At 41.1% G+C, this 22,032-nt stretch overlaps 1 protein-coding gene across 3 annotated transcripts in view; it reads right to left on the reverse strand.

The window, feature by feature from the left end:
* Positions 1 to 21,577, reverse strand: part of TMTC2 (transmembrane O-mannosyltransferase targeting cadherins 2) — a 374,536-nt gene extending 352,959 nt beyond the window's left edge. The window contains exon 1 of one of the 3 annotated variants that reach the window (XM_087814516.1): positions 20,827 to 21,577. In XM_087814516.1, the coding sequence (XP_087670642.1) occupies positions 20,827 to 20,909 (83 nt within the window). In that variant the 5' untranslated portion in view covers positions 20,910 to 21,577. The remainder of the gene's footprint in view (positions 1 to 20,826) is intronic. The other 2 variants (XM_016199427.2, XM_016199430.2) reach the window with 2 other exon arrangements.
* Positions 21,578 to 22,032: the final 455 nt, after the last annotated feature.

The raw sequence follows: 22,032 nt of genomic DNA on the forward strand, positions 1-22,032 counted from the left end.
CATTATCTGTTAGGCCAAGGGTCACTATCCTGGGCAGCCTGCTTTTTTCTTTTTTTTTTAATCTTCCATTATTCATGCTAAGGACACATGCAAAACTAGACAGTCCCAGTTTTGAGGCTGCCACCATTCTAACCTGACATTTCCTCTATGAATCTTTTTCCAGTCTCTAAGAAGGCAATCAATTGTTCTTTTGGGGCCCCACTGTTTATTCTCACTCCTCAGCAAAGTGTTCAGTCATGTAGGAAATCAAAACATGTGATAACTGTCCAGCAGGCTTTTGAGATCCTTAAAACCAGCAACCACATGATTCCCCACTTGTATGTCACTCCTCTAACAGAGTGCCTGGTAGATTTGGTGGGAAATTAAAGTGCACGAAGCTGAATTGGATTTCCTGCTCATAACAACCCTGTGAGATCAGGAATTACTGTCCTCTTCAGAGGTGACCAACCCCACATTCAGACAAATTCCTGACCTGACTAATGTAATACTGCCAGAAAGTAAAAAAATAAAATAAAGAATAAACCCAAGGACACCCATTAGTCAATGATCCATCATACTTGATTTTAACTTGTCTCCGACAAAAAATATTTAGCCCACTTTCTCAATTTCTTATTCTCTTGGAGAACTAAAACACACAACTTCTAAATATTTCTCTTTTTAATGCATTAGTCCTTTATCCTGTTGATAATGATCGTGACTCATGCAGATCTTGGCTTAGTTACACAACAGGTGAACTGGAAGTGACTTGAGATGGAACTACGAGGCTGCCTCAAAAGGAAAGAAGCATCCTTGCAGAGGCAAGAAACCACACCTATGCTTGTTTACAGCAATCACACTGGACTAAGCAAAAGAGAAGAAACTCTGACAGCTAGGTCTAAGAGGAGCAACAAAAAAGGAGATTGCAATGTACTTTGAACCTTTGTAGGAGAAAACAGAGCATCCATGTTGGAAGCCGCATTTCCTAGACATTAGCTCAACCTGATCACTGTGATTAGAACAGAGCCAAACAGATGTGTAGATTAAGACATGACATGAACCCCTGCCAGAAGGGAACTCTGAACATATAGCTCCAAGCAAACCTTTAAATCTGAAATGTGAGATGGGAGGGGAACTTCCATGTAAACACTGACTTTATGATATAATTTCAACAGTACACATTTTCCTATTACTCCCATAAGGCATTTCACTGATTCCAAAACACCTCAAGCCTTACATAATGTAGGTACTGCCTGGACACGTTCACATATCATCACCTCTGGCTCACAGCGACATCAGCAATTCACCACTTGCATACTGAAAAAACTACAGAATTGCAATTGGCCTAGAACCACCATCAACAAATGTGCTGCCTCTGTGTTATTTGTAAATTGACTGTTTCTTCTTTGGCTTATGACAAGTTGAAGATCACATATAAATGCATATATATTACATATCTACTCATAAAATGTAACATTAGGATTGAACTTTCCCCAAACTCAGAATATTGTGATACCCTTTAAACAAGTACTGTATGTCTGATTTAATGTGTCTCTTCTATCATATTTTTTTTTAAACTGATTTCACTAATTCCAGGTCAAACCTTTTTAACTAGATGTCTGCTTTTACAAAAATTGTTTACTACCTGTCTCATGAATTAAAATTTTTAATAGGTTCTTACTGAGAATCAAATTGCCAAGTTGTTTTTGGTGTTTTTAAGTAAAATGGGTAGCCGCTGGCTAAAATGCATGCCAATTTTCAGGTCCTACAATTTGATTTCATATGCATAATTAGTTATTTTTCAAATTTGCTACTTAAAATAATACCAAAGGCAGCGCTTTCCTCAATAAGGATTAATCCACATAATACTTTAAATCTGCAAACCAACGTTTGAGCTACAAATTTTGAAAAGCCAGGTACTACTGTTTTGTAAAACTCATACTTCTAGCCCCATAAGTCAACAACATTCCTAAAAGCATAAGAATCATACTTGATTGCAGGAGGCAATCTCGGTCCTGACACTGATTTTCTACCTGAGGACAACCGTATCCAAACTGCAACCATTTGACAAATGGGGACTTTCAAAGAGTGCGGAAGATGGCAATCCAGTTCAAAGCAGAAACATACGGCCTTTTTCCTTGCCAATAAGTAAAAAATTGGTATCACGGCAGTACATTATTGAGCACAGTTTAGCAAGGGTGCCTCCTGGGGAGCTCAAAGAACAAAAAAGCATCAAGACAAGGCTGTCAACAACCAAGCAGTGACGCAGAGTCACATTGCAGGTGTCAAAACCTCAATCCCAGAAAATGAAGACCAGTGGGCAGACCACAAGAGAAAATAGATACCAGAAGAATACCAAACAGCTGCTCAGAGCTGAGCAAAAGCAAGGCAGATACCCACGGGGAGGTCAAGCAAAACACTTGGAGAGCACATTGAAGCGGAGCCTGAAACAATGTAACAAAGCTGCAGACAGCTGGGCAACAACTGCTTGGAAACACAGGCTTGCGGCTGCAGAGGCAGGGGGGCCAGGTTCACAAACAGCTACACAAGCAGCCTGGAGGCCGCGGCTCTGCCACGCAGCAGCAGGCGCTTCCTGCAGGCCCGACGCGACTGCCAGGGCCGCGTGGCGGGGGCCCACGGCACAGCACACACAGAATGACTGTCGCAGGAAACGCACCACCCACCAACACGCTCAGGGTCAAGGAACTAGTTAGGACAAACCATGTTAATGCTCGCAGAGGTGTGGGCCCATGCCATCTCCACTTACTGCTGTCCTAGACCACGAGGCAGCATGTGTGCCAAGTTCTACAAAGTCACCGCACAGTGCTTACTGCAGTGCCATCCAAGAGAAACGGAAGTCGATGCAATTTTATATCTGTAAGTCTAACCTTGAGCTTTAACTCCTAAATTACATCTCAGACCTGTGTATCCCATCTAATGTCCGGAACCCCTGAGACTGCCCAGATACGCCCTTAGCAATCTCAGTAAGATTGCTGGAAGCATTCTAAAAATATATTTTTCCATTTAGATCAGGGGATGGCAAACCTTCTGGGTTAAGGACCAGATAGTAAATATTTTAGGCTCTGCAAGTCCCAAAGTCCCTGTCAGAACCACACAACTCTGCTCCTGTAGAAAGTAGCCATAGACAATACATACACAAATGGGTATGGCTTTTTAAAAAAACTACAGGGTGGATTTGACCCACAGGCCATAGCGCCCACTCCCATTCTGGAAGATAATCCAATACACACACACACACACACACACGCACACCTCTATATAAATGTTCTACTTCATATGGGTGACCACCTCATAACTGAGTAAGGCCACATGACTTCTGAGATTGCATTTCTGATCAAGTTGGCACCAAAGAGTACTACTCAAATTGTCAAGGGTACTAAAAAGTGACTGGACGTAGATATCATGGATTCCATGGGCTTCTGTGGTCTCCCTTTCTTCCCAGAATACCTGGCTTTTCTTTCTAACACAGCCCCTCTTTCCTGCGGTAAACCTAGTGCACAAGGCATGGGACAGGTAAACCTGCCTCTCCTCCACTCATATGCCCGACCGTAAGTTCAGCCACCTGCACGGCCCAGGCCTGGCCACTATACCCCACCATTCCCCTAGCCAGGGACTTTGCTTCATGGATAAGCTTGTAACTTAGGTCAGGATAATTGAGGGCCTCCATGGGCATGTCTGAGAGTTAGGGAAGAAACCATCCTAGCCACAATGACTGTGAATGGCCACACCAAGAGGTGGAAAGAGAAATTAAGTCTTTACGACCTCATCAGAGCTCTCGGGTTCAGACAAGCAAGAGGCTCTACCTTTCCTAAATTCGGCTTATGTCACTTACAAGCAAGACTCCTTATTTTCAAAATAAATAATATGCCAGCAAGAATAAAGGCTCAGTGACAATGTGTCAGTAACAGTTCAAAGCAGCAATACAAGCAGCATACGGAACTCCAGAGCCCCACACTACGTACGTGTAGTGAGCAGAGATGTTCTAACATCTCACCTCTCCTCCATTCACTGAGGGAAGCAGGCACATCCTTCTGACTCCCGTCACCCAAAACTGATCTACCTTCATGCTTCTTTTATCCACTTGCCCAAGACAGAAATCTAGGAACCGTCTTTAAACTCCTCTCTCTCCTCCAACCCTACACAGTCAGCTAGTTCCTACGTGAGACCAACTTTTCTTCATCTTTCCGTTTCTAATATACTTAGTTTTACTCCTGTTCCCACCTTATTTTAACCTTCATCACCACGAGGAATACAAATCCTCCAAAATAATCCTATAGATTATATACAATTCTATGTAGCCAATACAATCCTATAATGGGACACCTTTCTGGTCTCTCTGCTTTGAATTTCACCCTAATTCAAACAATTCTCCCAATCTTATCGTGGAACACAGCCCTCCTGACCTGGCTCCTGTCTACCTTGCCAATGCATCTCTCTTCCCTCCCTGCCCTTACCCTCTCCTCTAGCTTTATGTCCTGGCTCTTTAGACACCAGGCCTTTCTCTTCCTGCACATTTCCTTCAAATATTCCTCCCACACTCTCATCTGTAATAAACTAATTCTTTTTTTAAAAAACATATCTTTATTGATTTCAGAGAGAGGGAGGGAGAGGGAGAGGGAGAGAGAGAGATAGAAACATCAATGATGAGAGAGTCACTGATCAGCTGCCTCCTGCACGCCCCCCACTGGGGATAGAGCCCAAAACCCGAGCATGTGCCCTGACCAGGAATCGAACCTCGATCTCCTGGATCCTAGGTCGATGCTCAACCGCTGAGCCACGCCCGGCAGGGCTAAACTAATTCTTATTTGTTCTTCAAGTGAGCTCTCACAAGTGCTTCCCTCACCCCTCCTTCCCAGTCTGTGTCAAGTTCCCCTCTTATCTACTCACTTAGAATCATAAGCATGATTAACTGTCATTAACAAACTGTCTGTTTACTTGGTCTCCCCCACCAGACTCTAAGCTCCTTAATATTGTGGCCTACATCTTCTACTGAGTGGGTGCCCTCAATATTTAACATTTTACAAATGCTTTCTAAAGGAATACAAGGACTACAGCTCATATGAGCTGAAAGAATCCCACACTGATGCTTCCTGGCAAGATAGCACATTTCTAGATAACAATGGCTTCATGCTTTTAAATCAAAAGCCAATGCCTATTTGAGCTAATTTCCTGAATTTCAAATAAACCACATTCAAATCTTTCTCCCAAACTCTGAACAGAATTATCATATTTTTACACTAGAATTTGCAGAAATCAGACTACTGAAATGGTAAACATACTCTTGCTTTTCCTTTCTTCCCATCACTTCTTAGTAACAACAGTCACTTGGGGCCTTGAAGGTAATTGCTCAGAATACACAACAAAACAATTTACAATGTCATTACTAAGTATCACTAAAACTTATGACTGACATGTGTCTAAGGGCAATTATCTACTTATAATTTTCATTGCTTTCTTAATTTCCATTCATCTCCTTTTTCTAGTAGTAAGGTTGGTAAAGACTAGAAGTTAGTTTGTGATGAGCGCCAATGAATTAACAGCAACTGAGATTATTTTCGGGGGGGGATCCCTAAAATACAAATAATATTCTTTAAGTAAAACCAACAATATTTTACAAAAGAAATCAATGATTAGTTTCCATTTATAGTCAAGATTTCAAGAGAGAACACCATCCCAGTTTTCGATTATAGCTGCAGTGATACTTTGGCCTATTTCTACCAGCTTCCGTCTATTCCGGTAAACTCTTTTCTGAGCACACAGAGGCTTGCAGGCATACACAAAAGAATTCCTTCAAATGCAGTAGGTAAGCTGCATGCAAAACATTTACTCTGTTTTTACATCAGATGTTTAAAGAAAAAGCAATCTGGTTTGTGTTTAAGTTTTTATTCAGATTTAGAAAAAAGTTTAAACAATGTCCTTATCAACTCTTATTGATTTACAGAAAATCTTTGAACATTTTCAACTACTTTTCATAAACAATGATGAGACAAAGAGAAATAAAAATGAAAAACTTAAGATTATACTTAGTATTAAAAACAATTTTAACTTTCAAATGACATCCATGGTCTCTAATCAATAAGGTCTGTGGTATATGAATAAACTGTCCAATTTAACATAAATTCACCAAATCTTTCAGGCTTCAGTTGGAAAAATAAACCCAACCCCCACCCCCAAAATAAGAAATCCTCAGAATTCAAATTCCAAGTACCCAAAGATGAGCATATGGGCATTTATTATGATGATAGTCTCTTTTTTTAAATACAAGCAAGCTGCTATTTTATAACAGACACCAAAAATTCAGCATGCAATCAAAATATATTGAAGAATTTCTTAAAACACTAAAGAGCTGCTACCACAAACAGAGTTGAATTCAGCAGACTTCCATTCTAACAATGATTTCAGCTCTAGAAGTTATCATTTGCTGCTCTGGTTCCAATTCACAAAGATATCCAACAAACAAAAAAAATCTTTCACTGCAGAGCCTCTGTTTCCCCCGCACAAAAAAAGTTCTTCCAAATTTCTACATAATCATCCCTCCTCTCTACCATAAAAGGAAAGCACTGTTTTATAAGCAACAAAGGGGCAAAATCTTCAGGTCAGCTTCTCTCAATTTCAGCACAGTTCATTTTACAGAGATATCATACTTACCCTTCCCATCCAATCCCTCACCCTAGAGAAATTCACCTGCTAGTCATTTGTTTAGTTCTAAATATCACCTGCTGAGGAATGTTTAATAAGGTCGTAAATTATTGGTTTCTTGTACTAATTTAAATTAATTCCAGAGAGTTGAGAGCCATCCTGCAAAAACCATTTGTTGTTTTCCTTTGCTAAATTAAAAAGAGGATGATTGATTTTTTAAAAAAAAAAAAAACCATCGGTAACAGAATCTGGTTTATTAAAATACTGGGTGAATTTTCACCTGAATATTCTCAAAATGTTCCAAGGAACAGATGTGCACTAGAGAAAACTAGGCTGCAATCCAACAAGAACCAAAAGTGTTCTCCTTTTTAGGAGCTGCCACTTGCTGTTAGAATTTAGTTATCAATAGGAACAGAGTAAACATTCCAGCTGAGAATAAGGTAACCTAAGAAATAAAATGATGATTGTGACTGAAATAAAACATCTTTGGTTGATACGGTTTGTTGTGTTAATGGACCTCCTTTTCCATTGTATGTGTGGCAATACGGCCAATGTTTTACCTAAAACATTATTAATTGCTCCCAAAATTTCAAATATATTTCTTAAGCAAATAAACCCAAAGCCATTTCCCTAGAATTGTGGCCTGTTTTAAGCTGGCTGAGAGTCACTGGGTAATCACTAGAGCCAAACCCTGGCTTTAAAGAAAAAGCTGTGTTGCCCTGGCCCAGCTGGCTCAATGGATAGAGTGTAAGCCCACAAACTGAAGGGAAGTGGGTTCGATTCCCGGTCAAGGGCACAGACCTGGGTTGCGGGCTCGCTCCCCACCCCCACTGGGGCTCTTGCTGGAGGCAACCAGTCGATGTGCGTCTCTCTCACATCGATGTTTCTCTCCCCGCCGCCCCGTTCCACTCTGAGAGCAACTGGAAAAATATCCTCATGTGAGGATTAACAACAAAAAAAAAGCTGTGTTATCAATATGGTAGACCTTCAACATACTTAGCTTACCTGTACTTTAGGGGAGAAAAGTTTTTCTTTTTCTGGGGGGGAAAAAACGGGAAGCAAGAAGTGTTAGGTTTAGAAGGTTACACGTTCTCTTTGTACAGGGGATCCCTAGAAAAATGTTAAGTCAACATGTGAAAGATCTGTTTTAGTTATGAGAGAGATCAATATCCTTAAATGTAAAACTACCCATAAATAAATCAATGCAAGTTGTAGGTCCTGGTGCAAGTTAATGAGAGAAAATAACAAGCCTCCCAGAAAAGGTTTCAAAGAACAAACAGAGCTTTTGTATTAGTTTTGCTCACTGTAAAACAAAAGGTACATAAAAGTATTCCTGGGATTCTGGCTAACTCTTAATTCAATATGACATTTCACATTATAACTGAAAGTGTGGTAGGCAGTGAGACAGACAAGAGCAGAGCAAGGACGAAGGGCCAGGTACGAAAGGTCACCAGGGCAGAAAGCCCCAGGTGCCTAGCAAAGGGGAAAACTGGAAACACAAGAACCTCGTCCCCAGGGTGACCTTTCCTCCCCCAGCATATCTCCGGTCATGCAGTTCAGGCCCTTCCCTCACCTTTCCTCCCCTCACACGTTGCTAGTCACGTGGTAGATCCCCCTAGAGGGGGAACAAGAGGCAGAAAAATGAACTCATGCAGGCCCTTGCATGACCACTCCCTGAAGCACTAACCACTAGAGATAACATCTAGACCTCAGTTGTGTTTCAGCTCAAGGCCAGGGAAAAGCAGCAAAACCAGACAAGAGATATGATGCCATGCTGACCTCAGGACCAGTTGCACTGACTAATGACGCTACCAGGCTCTCACCAATCAGAGGAGACCATGACTAAATATTCTAATGAGATCCTTCCCTGGGGCCTCCCCTAAAATCACACCCTTAAAAGCCCTTAGGATGGAGGACCCAGAACACTCTCCTTCTCTCCCCTTCTCCCTCCTCTTCCTGCCAGGCACATTACCTTTATCTTTCTCTCTCCTAAGCCCCAAGTGTCCTTCTTTTGCCTCTGTAACTGGTTTCCTGAGCCCAGTTCCTCTACCTCTGTGACTTTCTAAATAAACTTCCTCTTATAGTTTGAGTCTTGACTCCAAATTCTTTCTTAGCCAGAACTCAAGTACCAAGGTTGCTGAACCAAGGTCCAGTCTCACTCCACTGGTATAACACCTGGTGCCATTCTCACTGCCAATAAAAACTCTGGATTTTTATTGCCTAAGCTTTTTCATTGTCTAGATACACTTCACAGAGTGAAACAATTCTTACAAGATGCCAAGAAATCATACTTTTGCATATGCTACTATGCAGTATCATTTAACTTAAAGAAGAAAGTCAATTATGGTGAAGATAGGAGACATCCTAGTTCTGCTTTTCATATGTACTTTTAATTGAGTACACACTGCAAACATTTTATTGGCAAAATTTGCGCGCGCGTGTGTGTGTGTGCGCGCATGTATGCATGTGTGTATAATAGTCAAATTTCAACATCATTTCTCCAAAGATAAAAATTAAATTCAAAAACTAGTAGTTATTTAATAGAGTTCACCAACCCCTTTCAGGTACCCTAAATATATCTGAACTACTAACTTAAATAGTACTAGAAATAAGTTTAAATTTTGAATATTGGCTTTCAAGAAAAATCCCTAAATTCTCTACAATACTTTCAGATGTTACTATATAGTGATTTTAAGCTATCAGCAATACAGTTCATGAATAATTTCTTTTTTTTAAAATATATCTTTATTGATTTCAGAGAGAGGAAGGGAGAGGGAGAGAGAGAGATGAAATATCAGTAATGAGAGAGTTGTCATTGATCGGCTGCCTCCTGTACACCCCTGACTGGGGATCAAGCCTGCAACCCAGGCATGTACCCTGACCAGGAATCGAACCTCAATCCCTGGATCCTAGATCGATGCTCAACCCCTGAGCCACACCAGGCCAGGGTGGGGTTTTTTTAATTATATTTAATTAATTATTTATTTATTTAAATAAATAATTTCTTAATTAAGAGAAATATTTAATAATTATCCTAGACATCAGACACTGGACTAGGCACTTTATATAACTTATTCAATGCTCCCAACAACTGTATTAAGTAGGTATTACCATCCTCATTCTATACAACTGGGAACACAGGCTAAAAGTGTTTTAGCAACACAATCGAAACTACACAATACGCAAGTAATAGCTCTGGGATTAGATCTCTAGATTATCTGATTCCAAAATTCTGTGGCCTTTTCACTTTGTGCCACTCTGTTGATTAAAAAGGCCTAAAATTAAGAAATACTTTCTAATTACTCACAAAATGTACCACCAGGTTTAGGTACTAGATGTTGCCATCTAGTACATGTGCTAAGCATACTTACTCCAAGTTCTCAATACAGGGCTGATTAACACAAACACTTCAGTGAAGGGAAAAACAGCTTATCTGGCATATTGCTTTTCTAATCACCAGGCCGCCAGAACTGCTCTGAATCTGAACATAGTCCTAAAATAAAAAGGGTTGTCACTGAAGAGGGAGACCATGAGTACGCCCTGCCAAGCAGAACCAAAGTACCAAAGATTATTTACACCCGATGCACTGTAATTGGCGCTTTTACCCTGCAAAAGGAAAGACTCAGATTGGCCAGACGGTCTATTCAAAACAAGCCTTCACACAGAGACAAGAAAGGTAGGGAAAGCGACAGAAAAGAAATAGAGCATTGGGAGAACTGCTTATGCAGTGAGGCTTTGAATATTAGAAGCAGAGATGCGGTGCGGGGGTGGCATCAGAAGCCGGGACAGTAGGAGTTGAACCGCTGCCTCCGAATGAAAGAGTTAGTGATAACAGGGAGGACACAGCTCCGCTCAGGGCAGAAGAGTCAGGCGCTAACGTACCGAGCTACTGACCCTCTGGTACAACTCTATACATCTAAGTCTGGAGCCATGCGGCTTTTTAAAACACACAAACATTTCACTTGCTCCCCTTTCTGCGGTTGACATTGTTATTTTCACTTCCTAAACAATTATAAGGCCAAGTTTTAGAGAGATGAGTGGTTTGAGGACTTAGTAAAGTGATAACTCCAAGACTAAAACTCTAGTCTTCTATCTTGGCCTAATGTTTGTTTACGAAACTGCCTCTAGGACACAGTACAGTATCTGAAAAAGAAAGGAATAATTATAACTCATCTTAGAATGAGTTTCTTTAAAAATATTCCTATTAAGTAGAAATGTAAATTTTCAGATATATAGGGCGTTCACTCATTCAGAATTCCCCCAAGTGCCCAAAGGCTTCTAGAAGGGACCCAAGTACTTCTAATTCTATGTAGATACCTTTACCCTATAGCATCACCCAGTGCCTAATTATCACTAATAAATCTTTAGCTTTCCCACTCTGGGCTGCCTAAACACTTGTTTTTCACTGCCTCCCTACAATTTATAAAGCCTTCATGAAATGTAAGCCAAATTTCCTTACAAGGGATTGTTTGACAAAAGCACAAACTAATAAAGGCACTGAGTACAGAGACTCAGTTAAGGCATCTATTCAAGTCATAAAAGCCTAAGGCAAACGCGTATCAGTTTATTTGTCAAAATCAGCATCCAACACCTGTCTCCACTGTAGTGTTACAAAGATAGCATTGTAATACACGATGGTGACAGATACTTCGACAGAGATCATCTCCTAGGATTTCAACAGGCTCTCTACCTTTTCAAAATCTACACTACACCTCAAATCCACATGATCAATAAATGTGAAGGAGATGTTGTGATTGAACAAAACAAAGAGAGATTTTTTTAAAAAGGCTAAACTCATACAAAGAAGAGAGGTACTTTATCCTCCATCTTTATTAATCCAGGAATTTAGGTAGCCCTTCCAAGTACCTGTATAAACACACTGAGCGAAGTGTAATACATTTAAATGAAATAGAGCCTTACTACTCTTATTACAGTGGTCCATGAACCAGCAGCCATCTGTTGTGCCCAGGAATGATAGAAATGCAGGCTCTCAGGCCCACTCTAGGCAGAATCTGCATTTCCACAACCCCAGGTGAGCTGCAGGTAGACTGATCTGGAAATATATACACATACCAGACAGAAAGAGATCCCACAAGAGGCCCAGCTCGACAGTGTCCCTTTAAAAGAGGCACTGGAGATCTACCGGGTTCAAAGAAACTGGGAATTTAAACTGCATTTGAAAAGATTTTTTTTTTTTTTGCCCAACCACCTAGGACCCAGGTGATCGGGGTTCGATTCCCTGTCAGAGCACATGCCCAGGGTGCCGGCTCAATCCCCAGTCGGGGGCGTGCAGGAGGCAGCCGATCAATGACTCTCATCATTGATGTTTCTCTCTCTCCCTCTCCTTTCCTCTCTCTGAAAGCAATAAAGATACATTTTTTTAAAAAATATATCCCTTTTTTTAAAAGGCCGTCATTCATATCAAAGGATGAAAGCAGGGAGGGGCAAGCTCTGAGAAAGGACCAGGTCCAAAGCTCCCTTGTCTGCTATAGGCATCCTCAGTGTCATTTCTGGCGTGAATTTAAAAGTAACTATTAAATACTCTCTCATAGAAATGGTTTACATTATTTATGTTGATGACATACAAGATGTTTTAAAACAGTGAAGTTTCATTTTCTGTTTAACATGTAACGAAAGCAAAACACACCAGTTTTCAAAAGAAAAAATACAAAGACTCTTACATAGATGAAGGAACCAAAACTAAAGAGATCATTTTTTATGGAATATTTTAAATAGAAGACTACATGTGGCAAACTGCAGTTAGTACTTTCAGGCTGCACACTGGTGTCCTTAATAGCTTTTATTTCAAATCTTAAATTCATTTTCTTTGGTGAAACCAGTGCATATCCCTATAGAGTGGGTTAACGTATAAAAGCTTATTTGTTTAACATAAATTCAGTGACAATTCAGCACCATTTTTTTTTCTCTTTCTACAGAATAACAAGAATAACCTTCCTGTTTTAAATGAGATTTACCAAATCAGTTCAGGTATACCAGTTTTTCACATCAGCTATAAATAATTGCCTCCCTCCAAAGGGCCTATTTCTGCAAATAAAAATGTCTTTTTGCCTGATTAAACTTCTTCATCATCTAAGAAGTTTTCTTCTGCAAAGTTATAGTTGGAAAATTTGTCACTGGAAGCTTTCTTTGTCAAAATGAGCTCTTTTCAACAGCTTTGCAAGAGCAGTCCTGTAGTTAATTATTGGGGGAGGAGGGGAACATCCTGTTCTAAAAGAAGTACACTTGACAGAGAATCTGGATCCACGTGCTCTACCTTAAGACATCTTTTACAAGCCAAGGCAGCAGGCTCAGTATTTATTATACCTTTAAAAACCTGAAAGTAGAAAGGCAGAAGTAGCCAAAAGACAGTTTATAAAACAATGAGAAAAGTCCCCCGAGGAACATGGCAGCTGCTAGTCTTACCTCAAGAACCCCTTCTCCCAAATGGCTCTGTAATGACAAATGTCCTCTCCAAACTGAGAAAAGTAGTCAAACCTGTGAATGTAATCTCCAAAGCCACCACCTAAGGCACCCCCTGTTGAGAACACAATTTGCAGGGATGTCACTTTCACATACTCTGACCTTGTAAAGAGTAAAACTACTGACTCTCATTTTTAATCCAAGAGATACCAGTAACAGAGAAGAAAGCAGGGTACAAAGCACTTTCACGGTGGAACAAATTGGAAATTAACAAAAATAAGACCTTTACTTTTCCCAAAGTGTTCTCGCTTGTCCGTCTCTCTCTCTCGAAGACTAGTTTTATAATCTTGAGTTTATAACAGAAATAACAATATGCTTTGTAACAATGTTCTAAACAACAGACATATAACCCAACTGAGAGAGTAAAACAAAAAACAAGGCTAGGGTCTGCATGCTTTCAGTCTCTTTATAGAATGTGTATAAGCAATCGAAAAAAGAAAACAAAATTTCATAAAACACAGCTATAAACTTTTACTAGCCTTCTTCATCTTTTAAAAAAAAATACTTATTTTTTTAAGAGGCAAACTTGTGAACTGCATTTAAAATTAATACCCAAAGAATTCCAAGTATGCAGGGATGTGGACTGTCATTCTCCCCACTGGATTTTTAAACAATGTTGAAACATAGCTGTTTGAAATACTTCAGTGCCATCATTTAACACTGCTCAAAATGTCAAGAGCCATATTGCGCCCCAGTGGCCACTCTTCAGCAAATAACATCCTTTGAAGTTAAAATACTCCTAAATGATGACAAGTGAGAATTTCTAAGCTAAGACAGTCAAAATTTTCTTCTTCTAAAGAAATCAATAATCTCTGGAACCACAATTAGGGGAAAAAGCACTTTCACTATCAAAATTTGTGACATTTTGAGTTTCAAATGTCAATAAATTCCTTTACCCGATGGTAATATTTTTATATATTGTTTTTTAATTAAAGCATTGGCCACAATACCTAGCTCACAGCTGTTATTCCAAGGGCAGTGATGTGTGTTTCATTTGACAAATCATGTAATTTAGTCAGTCTCTTTGACTATAACTACATGCTGTGCCACGCTTCATACCCTGCCTCACTCTGATATCACAAAATGCCCCGGCAAAGAAATCAGGAAACAAAAGCTTACATGAAATTACCATAAGCAAATAGCATCTCCTCTGCCAAATACTACAGCATTTTAAAACAGACACAGTAGCACTCCCCTCGAGCATCATGGCATGTGTATAGCCTGGGAATAAATGTTCATATAATTTAATTCCATGATAAAATGGAATCTAAAGGTAGAGTTTTCAATTCTAATCTCTTTTCCATATTAATTTTTTAGGCACGAGCAAATCAAAATCTCTCTCTCCAGCTCATCCTTAAAATCATTTTTAGTTGTCCAAATGAACAACATCTTATGAAATGCTTGTAAACAAAATAAACCACTCTAAAAATATGATTGCAATTTTTAATGCAGATTCTTAAGAACAAATCATTTTTGTTACTGCCTTCTTCAAAATCCTCCTGAGCCGATAGGTTTATTCAATTCTTTCCCATTTACCTGTAAAGAAAAAAGGTCAGAGTTGAACCCAAATTTGGAACCCCAAAAAGTTCTTAAAAGATTAAAACGAACATTTATTCTAAGAAACCATGAATACCAGAGAAACTGACAAATGTGATTGAAAAGGCAAACTGTCAAGGGATCAATAGAAATTTAATAGTGCTGCATCTTGTTAGAATTAACTGCCTAGAAAATACAGCACAAAAAATTCTCTGAGGCAAAAGTCTTCAATCCCTATGACCAGTCGAGGTAAATCTAATTAACTCCAAGAGTTCAGCTGCTACAAACCTCCAAGGAGACATTTGGGAGAGGTAGTCTAAAGCCTCCCCAGGCAGAATAAAGTGCCTGTGAGCACCAGACCCAGATTACACAGGTTCAAGCCATCTCCCATGGAGCCCGGGCACAGATATCCTGGGGGAGAAGCTGACAGAGTCCCAATAAAAGTTTTAAAATGCAAGTATCGATCAAAATAAACACGCATAAATGCAAGTGAAATTCTGCTAAAGGACAAGTTATGGGCATTTTTGTGAGTCTACCTTCAGACACTTTCCAGTACCTGCTACACTCCAGGTAGGAAAGGACAGACGGGTATGGATGCTCCTGACCAGACTGAACAGCTGCTGTTTGTATTATGCACCATATGTATGAGGAGTCCATGTCTCGGAGTATTCCTAATTAGTAAATTATTGAATGTAGTCATTATTCCTCAAAAGCACATACAAATCAAATCTTCAAAGAAACCATCTAGCACTGCACATAATTACATCCGTAATTACTCAAAATATTATGCCTTTTTCATCCTACGGAACACAGAAGGTAGTCCAGTTCCTGGTGCGCTTTTTTCCCCCAACTAGGCTCTAAATGGGGACAGCTGTTCACAGGGGCGAGGTCTTCACGTTCAGCAACCCACTTGTCCTTCCCACCAAGGCTGCCGCCCTAGTCACTTTGGTGACGCCATTAAAGTAAGCAGTACCCAAAGCTGATTGAAATCTTAGCTCCCAAGAGACAATCAAAAAATCTAAAAGCTGAATGTTACCATGTTAAAACCATGTTGGAAGAGAATAACAAAATTTTTAAAAACTAGGTTTGTCAGCCATGATCTTTCAGGCTTACCCTTAAGGGTAAGGCCTTTCCTATTATGAAGGTGACTGTTTTAAAGAAAATGTCCCCCTCGCCTATGACAAAAAGCTGCACCATCACGGGCATTTTAAACAAGTGCTTTTAGTGTGCTGAAGAGCAACAAAGAGATCAGGGAGACAAACTGTGCTCCTATCTCATACTGGAATCCAAAAGGCTGCAGCTATTTCAGAATTATAGCAGCAGGGAATTCAGCGTCACAACAGGGGCACAGTAACACTGAAAAAGTAAGTGCAGATGACAAGACAATGTAAACTGATAATATACAATAATGCAGCAAAAAACACACAGATAAATGGAAACAACTAAGAGACAGATGGCTGGCAAGCAATTTTCCCTGTGGCATTTGTAAATGTCCATTTGGTGCTTGTATTTGGGTCATTTGCTAGATAAACCCCATGTGGCAGCCTCAATGGAGGTAAGGCAAAGTGGTCTCTACTGGCTTCACCTATTTTTAATTTACTGTTAAGATGTACTTGTTCAAACAGCAAAATGAACCATTTCCACACAGATTTGATTAAACAATCAAAACAGCTAAAAAATAAAATGTCACATAAAATATTTCATAAACTGTACAGGATCCACTTGCATTTTTTCAGTGTCTTATAAACTGGGAAGGGAATTAGAGTTAAAAAAAAATCAACCCTCTTACACCCATTGGTTTCTTTCAATATAGACCTTATGATACAATCTTTGATACAAAGCAAACTTCTCCCTATTTACACTGATTTTATAAGTAATTCTTTGTAAACATACTTTTAAATACTAGGCATGCCATGCCTTCAATGGAGGGGGGATGAAGTTGAAACCATATATGCTTTTTCATCAGATAGGGTGAATTCTACTCTTTCACTGTTTGTTTCATCACATTCTAGCCATATTCTTGAGTTCAGCACAGAAAAACACTTGTAAAATATTAAATTTTACCATAGGGAAATTGATTTTGCTATAAGAACGTTTCAGAACGTTGAACATACTATAATTTTAAGATACCAATAACAGACTGGTCAAAGGCAAGTCTATTCAAGAGAACTTTCTAGAGGCAAGTTAACAGAGTGGTTGATCATTTCACAAAGGATCATACCAAGTCAAAAACCCAAACTGACAATAACATTAAAAGACCAAGTAGAAGGAACAGTTGAGTATCTTTAGGAAAAAAAAGTTTTTAAGAAACTTGTTAACAAACCTTAAATCTTCCATTCCTTCTTTTTAAATACTATTAATCAATGACTTTCAGGAAGAAACATCTTAACTAATGTTTCCATAAAAACTAAGATTTACATTTATACCCAAATGAAAAACTAAATTAGGAATGCACATGCTATTAAAGAGTCTTCTGAAGTAGTTTTAATTCAAGAGCAGAAATTTCTTCCACGGACTTGTTGCTCCAAGTTTCACACAATTATTGCAAAATGGAATAGCTAAGAAACGTAAAGGTAATGTTAATGGTCGCGGTTGGGTTTAACAAATGCAAAATCAGCAATAAGGAAAAAAATGTTCAAAGCAGTCATAAATCCATTTCCCACTTTCAAAACTACAAATTGTCTTTTTTTTTTAATGAACGCATTATTTTACTCACATGAGAATAAGATCACGTTCTAGGTGCATTATCTCATTTACTACTTATATAGGCAAAAGAAATGCCATCAATTAGATGGTAAGTACAAAATGAAATCAGACTGCAAAACAACAGTTAGGGTTTGCTTTTGTTACTTTGAAGTAAACTGATCCCTCTTTTAGTGTTATCTCTATGCAAAGCATATTAACAGTACTATTTTTAAAGAGGGTGATGTAATAGTGTCCTCAACAAATACATAAGAGAGCAGAGAATTTGGGGTCAGCAAGTTTTTTTCCACTGACCTACACACCAAATTTCTCCAGAAAATGAGAGGGTCCTTCGAGGATTCATATGCAACATGACTTAAAATCTGGCAAAGACTGCATATTTATAATTCCAATTTTACTCTAACCACAACTTAAGATTCAATATAGTCATTACTGGACTGAAGGCAAGGGGAGGGGGGATGAAGTTGAAACCATATATGCTTTTTCATCAGATAGGGTGAATTCTACGCTTTCACTGTTTGTTTCATCACATTCTAGCCATATTCTTGAGTTCAGCACAGAAAAACACTTGTAAAATATTAAATTTTACCATAGGGAAATTGATTTTGCTATAAGAACGTTTCAGATTACCACTTAATCTCAACCAAACTACATCAAACACTGAAAGTAATTATATATATAGTTTATAAAGTAAACTTGATCACTATACTTAAAAGAAATGATAACTTTGAGAAGTACCACAGCAATAATTTTTAAGCTGAAGCAATATAAAACCCTCCTACAGTAAATGCCAGATTCTTCAGCTAAAAAGCACAGTCTTGATTTAGTTAAGCAAGTCAAGCGTAAGAGCCACCTCCCTCCTTTCCCTCCAGCACTAGCCTCTCCTTACAGAGCTGTATTTCACTGAAGTTCCTGGGGGGGCAGCGGAATCCACAGATGTACTTTAAACAAAGTTTTAAGCTTGAGCCTTTGTAGTCTGAAATGGAGTGGTGGAAATAAACACATTATCATCACCCTACAGTTTCCACTGACTCCCCAGCCCTCTCTCCCCTTCACACCCCAGTGAGTTAGTTAGAAAGTACTATATTTGAAAGCTACAACTCACACTGCACCTTGGCACTGAATCACCTGATCGTGCCATACAGACACCAAGTTCGTTCCACAATCCTATTAATATGTATTTCATAATTTCCAGGAGACATAAAAACCAAGTTTGACACTTTTAAGACTTCTTACTCTTAGAAGTGTGTGATTGCATATGCAGTCTACCACTTAGAAAATTAGAGTAAAATACACTTTTCAAATTGTAGCAGAAGTATAATTTGCATTTATGGACCCTCAATATCATATATTATGTAGAATATCTAGATATCATATATTGAGCATGCTATCAACTAGATGATATGGGCAAATCATCACATTAAATTCATCTATGTAGAGAGCAGGAGTCAGCAATTCTGACACTCCATTCAACCTATAGCATGTAAAGAACTTACAGCAATTGTCCACCATCAAAACACAACTAATTTATCATCACACTTGCACCCTTCTCCCTAAATTACAAAGCCCTAACAATTCTGACGATTAAAAAACACAAAATAAGCACTAAATCTACAGAAAAAAAAATTGTACATGCAAATTTAGTTTAGTTTCAGCCTTAACCTTTACAGGCTAGTTTCTTCTGACACTGTACTTTTCAAAGAACTGGACAGCAATGAACAATAGCATACAAGAGGAATGCTTGATTTACTACAGTGGTCTATAATAATTACAATATTACAGTAAGTTGGTTTTTTATAAACTGTATATTCTTGGTGTAAGTACTTACTATTTGAACTGTCCCCAACAGAGCAAGTAACTGTCCAGATTTGTCCCTGACCTTATTTTGTAAAAAGTCACCCATCCATCTTTGGGAGCAAGAGCTTTTTCTTCAAATTACCCTAGAAATAGCAGGTGCACTGTAACCCAAAACTGGAGGGAACAGAAGCAGCCCCTCTCAGAGACCATTTATTTCTCAGAGCGTGTAGCATAATTGCTAAAATCTGTACACTGCTTAAAAGTTGAGGAAAAGTTTATGTCTAACAGGGGCTTCCTAGCAACTAGTCACTGATAGACACTATATAAAATGCATTAAGAAGGGTTTGCTGGATGTCTTTGCAGGTATTATCAGGGGATTTCCTAACAGACATGTGGATGTGAACCAAAATTCTCTGACTGAGGGTATATATCCATGAACATGCTTTTAGTTAGAGAGTGGGCACACCAGAGAATATAGAATACGGCTAATTACTACCAGAAAATTCTGCCTTCACCTCCCTCACTATCAACCACTTTTCCTAAGTTCACTCACTGCCTCGCCCTGACCCTAGGGATCCATTCACTTTCCATAGCCCAGAGAGGCTGCTGAAAAGCTGTCAAAGTAAATCTGTGCTCACTTTTTGGATAGTTTAATTTCAATGGAGCATGAAACACCCCAGGACGGTTAATAAGTTTAGCCAGGCGTGCTGTTCTCCCTAATATATTTTAATTATGCATCTGTTTTAATTGTAATCAGATTAAGTCACTGCAAAGACACAAATTGGAATTTTCCCTAATGACTATTGGAGCTTTTCATCAGTTTCTAAACACTAACAACGTTTAAAAAATAGGTAGAGCCATGCGCACAACTGTGACATTTTCCAGAAATCGATGCAGTTTCTTTGACAACACAGTTCAGGTCTCATTAGCCACCCAAACTAACCCAAACGCAGAAGACAACTTCAGTCTCTAGGGGCGTCTTCTTCCCCAATTAGCACAAAAGAATCGCTAACGTCTAATGTAAAACTCCCAAACAGAAATGAAAGCCCAGGCTTTTATAAAGTGCTGCTCCATCGATTAGTGAGAGGCGGGGGGCGGGGGGCGGGGGGCTGGGGGGGTAGGAGAGACCATCAGACCATCAGCAGCATTATCTTGGCTCAAAGTAAAGTACACTACACGTGAAAAGGGAAAGTTGAAACAGAGTACTATCCTCGTTCCATTATCTTGGCAACTGTCAAAGGTGTACTTCAACGTCGGGAAATAAAATTGTCCGTCCCATCAATAAACGGAAACGTTACTGGGAAGATCTATTAGGGGGCGGGGAGCGGCTTCCTTCCAACCCAGACGTAAAATCGCTCAATGCGCTTTTGCTGCACCAAGGAATACCTAAGACTTTTTATTTAATACATTCATTAAACAGTTTCCCAAATTGCTGCGATTTCCGCTAAGAAACTTCAACGTCTGCCAGCAGCCGAGAGTCAAGGGGGAGAACCTGCTGCAAACTAGGAGCCCCAACGCGCCCGGCCGGCCCAGCGCGCCCGCGTCCCGGCGGAGCCGCTGAGGTGTTAACGGGGCCGCGTCTCCCGATTCAGGTGCCGCGCCGGTTCCTCCGAGACGCATTCGCAGCCGCGGCGCGGGAAGCTTCGAGTCCCACACACGCCCTCACCCCCTTACCTGTCATCGTAGCAGAAATCCGCACTCAGGGTGTTGAGATACAAGGCGAGCCCCAGAGCGCCGCTCACCAACTCTGCAATCATCTCTCCACCGCCTTCTCTCCGGCTCGGCTCCCAGCGCGAGGGCGGCAGCGGCAACAAAAAACAGAAGCATCAATCCCCACCTTCCGCCGCCTTCTCCTCCCAGCTTCACTTTTCCCTCGCTTCCCCGCCCTCCCTCCTCTTTCTCCCTTCCTCCCCGGGGTCCTCCCAATCCGCGGGTCTCTTCCTCCTCCTCGGCCCGTCTCCGCGGCTCCTCGGTCCTCCCCGGATGCGGGCTCACACCGCGCTCCCCATGCCCGGCGCCGGTGAGCGGCGAGCGGCGAGCGGCGTTCGGGCAACGCGCCCTCCGGCGGATGCACGGGGCCGGTCTTTCCCGCGGCTCGAGGTCCCCACCCTAACCCATGGCAATTCGGGGCGCCCTAGGTGAGGAGTGGGGGACGCGGAGGAGGTGGAAGAGTGCGGGATGGGGGCAGAGGGACCGGACCGAGCCGGGCTCCGAGACCAGCTGGAGGAAGAGAGAGAAAGAGGGGCGGGGGGGAGGGACGAGGCGAACCGCCTCCCCTCGCCGCCTCCCGAGCGCGAGGATCGGGGGCCGCTTGGGCTGACTCCGGCCGCCACGGCGGCTGCAGCTCATTCACTCTTTATTAGCTGCCTGCCAGTCCCAGCCCCTTCTCCAGTGAAGTGAGAAGCGGTGGTTGGAGTCTCCAGAAGCTCCCGCGTGGGGTTCTCGGCGCTGCCCCCGCGCCTGCGTGGCCAACCCTCCTTTCCGAGTTGGCCCGCCCCTTTCCCCACCCCGCTCCCCTAAGGCTCCTCCCGCGCCACCCCCCGCTCCCGGCTGCTGGCTCCTCCCACCCACCTCCCGCCTTCTGCGTGTTTCTCTCACCCTGGGTTTCACTGTGGAGAGCCCGGGAGACCCAAGGGCGACGGCTGGGGCGCGGCCTGGCGGGGGAGCTAGAGGGGAAGCAGACCCAGGAGGACGCGGGGCCCCGCGCGGCGCTGCCTGGCACCCGCTGGTTCTCAGCCCCTCGCGCCGCCAGGCTTAAGTTCGGTCCGCTGGAGACTTCTGGGGACCGGGAGCGGAAGAGCAGGTTTGGCGAGTTCTGCAGCCTCGGTCGCCACAAACACGTGCGACCGCTCGCACACGCTCCTAGCGCGTGAGCCAGAA

The sequence above is a fragment of the Miniopterus natalensis genome, chromosome 2, assembly GCF_054644295.1.
Source record: "Miniopterus natalensis isolate mMinNat1 chromosome 2, mMinNat1.hap1, whole genome shotgun sequence".
Classification (NCBI taxonomy): Eukaryota; Metazoa; Chordata; class Mammalia; order Chiroptera; family Miniopteridae; genus Miniopterus; species Miniopterus natalensis.